The 4549-nt window shown below is 27.7% G+C and overlaps 1 protein-coding gene across 1 annotated transcript; it reads right to left on the reverse strand.

Annotated features, from left to right (window-relative positions):
- Positions 1 to 2510: 2510 nt before the first annotated feature.
- Positions 2511 to 3680, reverse strand: LOC119663328 (40S ribosomal protein S6). The gene is made up of 3 exons (XM_038072944.1): positions 3571 to 3680; positions 3156 to 3360; positions 2511 to 3089 (listed from the first exon to the last, which is right to left on the reverse strand). Exons 1-3 carry the CDS (start codon positions 3574 to 3576, stop codon positions 2554 to 2556), a joined length of 747 nt encoding a protein of 248 aa, XP_037928872.1. The 5' UTR covers positions 3577 to 3680; the 3' UTR covers positions 2511 to 2553.
- Positions 3681 to 4549: the final 869 nt, after the last annotated feature.

The raw sequence follows: 4549 nt of genomic DNA on the forward strand, positions 1-4549 counted from the left end.
AATTTTGTATGATTTGGCGCAACGAAATTTTATATTACTCTCAAAAAATCAAAACCAAAAAACAAAACCACACTCTTTCTTACACTCTTCATGGTAAACTTTTTGAAATATTCCGTTCTCAAAAGTACTCGAAGCATCGGAAAAAGGTGAAAAGGTGAAAAATTTCAGTGATTTCAGCTGGTGTTAGTGCACTTTTCACTAACACTTTCAAGAGCTCTACGGCAAATTGTTGTTGTGCGAAAAAACAAATTTTAGTTCACAATGGAATTGCCGTTCTTGTAAGGTATTCTTTGTTCATCATTCACTACTTGAGAGTTGCCGTATAAAAAAGTAAATTGGTAGTAGCTTCGGTTTTTATTATTAATTACACATCATAACAGCATTTAATGATATTATTTCAATATTATATTAGAAACAATGTTTTATACGCTCAAAAAATATTTAAGAAAATATAAATCATTAATAAGATATATTCAATACTGTTTTTTTAATTTTATAAAAAAATCCTCTTCTACAAAAGTTTGTTGCCGAACATAATAAATCAAAATACTTTAAAATTTATATGAAAAAATTAATTAAAATTATGAATTATGAATACATATTACATGATTAAGCAAACTAAACTGATTAAAGTTGACTGATTTAAATGTTTATATATTAATTTATATATTTATTTATCATATATTTATGTTGTTACAATATATATTTTGTTTACGTGATGTGCACGGTTGCCACTTATGGTACTTTAGTACCAAAATTGGTACTTTTTTTTTCGTTTGGTACTCTGGTACTCATGTTCAAAAAATTATAAATTTTCGGCGACCCAACTTTATTGTGGATATTGTATTGTTTTATACTTTTTGTACATTTTATATAAATTGTATTTTCTTATAAAAAGACAATAGAAAAATTTTGGACCTTTTTTTACAGAAATGGTACCTTTTTAAACCAATTTCGGTACAGAAAAAAATTTTCAAGTGGCATTTTAAATAACTAATATTTATAATTTATATTAAAAAAATATTGTATTTATTAGGATAGTAATGTCCGTCAATTAATAAACTGTAATAATAGTTTATAATTGCGCAGATGTTACAATAAAAAAGAAGCGATGTTTTACCTACGCATAATTACAACAAATTATTTTAAACGATTATTATTCAACGAATCCCATTCATTATTCTATTGTTTTAAATAATAATAGTATACGCTCTCATTTTTGCAAAAAAATCCGTGTGGATAAAATAAATAAATAAAAATTTTAAATATATTAAAGTTGTTATAATATTTTTGTTATAATAAACTTATTATAATAATAATTTTATTAACATATATTAAATAAATATTTAAATATATTAAATTTATTATAATAATTTTATTAAAACATATTCGAAAACTGATCAACCTGTGTAAGTAAAATAAAAAGATAAAAATTCAGGGACCATAATAGCTATCATAAAAAAAATAAAAATCATCTTATAACTGTTATCATTTGCATTTTAAAAAAAACTCAAAAAATAATAATTAAATTTGATTTTTATTATATTCATCAAAAATAATTATTATTATATGCCTTTTATTTTTTCGCGCAGAAATAACTCTTAAAATTTGTTTTTTATTTTAAAATTCACAAATAACTGATATACTTGCGTTATATAATATAAAAATCAAGAGTATCGCGCAAATTCTGCGCGATATTTTTAAAATGAAAATATAAAATGCAATTTTCATACGAGGTAGTTGTTTGATTCAGAGCGTAAATACGAACACGCAAGTTAAAATCCGCATGCAATGCAAATGCAGTTTAAGGAGTTCATATGATTAATTAAAGTGAGTGATTATGACTATATACTATCTTTAGTTAAACGTTTCATTGATACCCTGTCTTCGTTAATATAGAATACACACACTGGCTCCAATACGTTTCTGGAACCTCTGTCGTTTTTGACGTTTAAGTCGAAAGCACTGCATGTGTAACTGAAAAAAACCCTTAATTTATCCGTTACCCCTACAAACGCGGTTCCACTTAATGCTTATAATCATGTACATAAATGTTTTAAAATAACAGTAAAAGTTGAATTTTATTTCAAACTTCTGCAGAAAACTACTTATATTAAATGTCTGTTCATTTCTCATATAACCCCTTATTTTACAAATATTTCTTGCTACATTTTCTCTCAAGCTATGCAGTGTTCAAAAAACCAATTCTTAGATTGTTTCATAAAATGTACCAATAAATATGCTTAAAATTAAATGATGCTAAAAAAACATTTTAAATTAAATTTTTTGTCCATATTTTTATATCAACTTTGCTTCTCCTTCAGACCAGATACTTTCTTTTACAAAAATGCATATTTATTCGTTTCACATGCGCCGTAATGATTCTCATGTCGCTTAAATATTAAATTCATTTTTTCACAAACAATTAATCCTATCGACCAAGCCAAGGAGGTTACAACTAAAGCCATTTTAAAATACGTACATTAACATTAACAAAAGTAGAAAACATATTTAGCATTTATGTGACAATTTTTATTGCTGTTTTAGTTGCAACTACTTTTTATCACTTGAAATTGAACTTTTAGATTCCCGAATTGATGCTGATCGCTTTCGTTTAGCTTCCTCGCGGCGAACCTTAGATTCCTTCTTCCTTTGCGCCAACAATTTGGCATAGCTTGCTGCAGCTTCCTTTGATATAGATTGCCTTTTCTTTTTCAAAGCAATACGTCTACGTTTTCTTTGCAAAACTACTGGAGTAACAAGTCGTTGAATTTTTGGTGCCTTCGACGTTGCTTTTTTGCTGTCTCTTGCTGGTAATGGGCGGCGAACTACTAGACGACGAACATCATCTTCCTTGGATAGATTGTAGAGTTTCCGAATTTTGCCAGCTCGTTTTGGACCTAACCTACGAGGAACAACGACATCAGTGAGGCCTGCTATTTCATTTTCCCCTTTTTTGACAACTACAAGAGCCAGCACAGACATATTGGAATCCACAATACAACCACGTACGGATTTTCGTTTACGTTCGCCTGTACGGCGTGGTCTGTAACATGAGTGACCTTTTTTTAATAACAAACGTACTCGACCTACACGTATATTTAAAGAAATAGATATTAAATCAAAATTGAATCAATTGGCACCACTCTACATACCATGAGTTAAAACGCCTTGTTTCATAGGAAATCCTTGTTTGTCATTACCACCAGACAATCGCAGCATATATCCTTTCCATTCTTCACCCAACAAGTCAGCTTCGACAATTTGACCCATACGTTTCTCATAAAACACACGTAATTTGTGCTCATCTACAATTTCAAACAATTTTTGACATCCCGTAACGGGATAAGACACATTGAGCTAAAGAACAAAATAAAATTTGTATTCAGGTTAACATGATCAAATCTATTCCAACATATACAATATCAAGTAATCCGAAATATTATACATAATCAATATGTTTTCTTAAAATGTTATTGCACACACTATATTATTCCGATAAACTGATTCTTTGTATCTATATATTTCACCAGTTTTTTAATAAATTTACATTAAACTAGATTTACCAACCTTCATTATGGAAGTTCGATGTCGGAAAAGGTGGAATTTAGCAAATGCATACAACTTATGCCCGAACTGTTTGATCTCGTTTACAAGTAAACGTAAGGTTGAAGATGTACTAAGGGGCATTTTTATTATTTACACGCTCAAACATGCGCACAAGATGTGTGTGTTCTTATGAGATCTACGATATAAATATCCATATTAATACCGATTTTGTGTATCATATAATATTGATTTTTTTATACAACTTTGGACACCAACTTTGGATACATTGTGAGATTTAGAGAACGAGATTATGTTAATTTGCTATTTTAATCTCCACCATTTAAATTATACATTGGAGACCAATTTTTAAGTTTTTCTTGTTTTGTGTGCTTGATAAATTTATGTAAATAAAGCACTTAACTATAATTTTGTATATAAAAGTTGTGATATAAATTTAATAAATAGTTTTATAACAATAATTTAACAAATTTTAGTTATTATTGTGTACGAAACTATTAATTAACAAGTTTATTCAAAATTTACCCATTTCCGCATTTAGAAATTTTTATCAATTTCTAACTTATATGTAACCAGTGTGATGTGGTTATCTGAAATAAAAATTGGTTAATTTTTATTTAATATATTAAATGTAAACAACATACCAAAAAACCTAACCCCGCATTCACGCAACTGCGCCTCATGCATATAATTAAAAATTGTACATATTTTTAAAAATATATTCACAAGGAATATAAAATATATTTAAGTAAATAAATAATATACGTGCCTTATTTATTTATTATTTATTTTTTTTTAATATGTACTTTATTTTAATAAATAAATATAAATAGTAAAAGCTGGAACTACAGATACTAAGGTAACAACGTTTCAAATCAAAACAAAAGCACAACACAAAAAATGTTAAAAAGAGCTTATGTGCAAAGAACTTTATGCAGAAATTGCTGCTCGCGTATATTATTAAAAGAACTACGGCGGAAGC

This window comes from Teleopsis dalmanni, unplaced genomic scaffold (genome assembly GCF_002237135.1).
Source record: "Teleopsis dalmanni isolate 2A unplaced genomic scaffold, ASM223713v2 unscaffolded_contig_0297, whole genome shotgun sequence".
Classification (NCBI taxonomy): domain Eukaryota; kingdom Metazoa; phylum Arthropoda; class Insecta; order Diptera; family Diopsidae; genus Teleopsis; species Teleopsis dalmanni.

Bases quoted from the DNA above. Each gene is read 5' to 3' on its own strand.
- LOC119663328 (XM_038072944.1), bottom strand. The intron at 3,090-3,155 runs GTATGTAGAGTG...ATATACGTGTAG, and splicing joins ACAAGGCGTTTTAACTCATG to GTCGAGTACGTTTGTTATTA.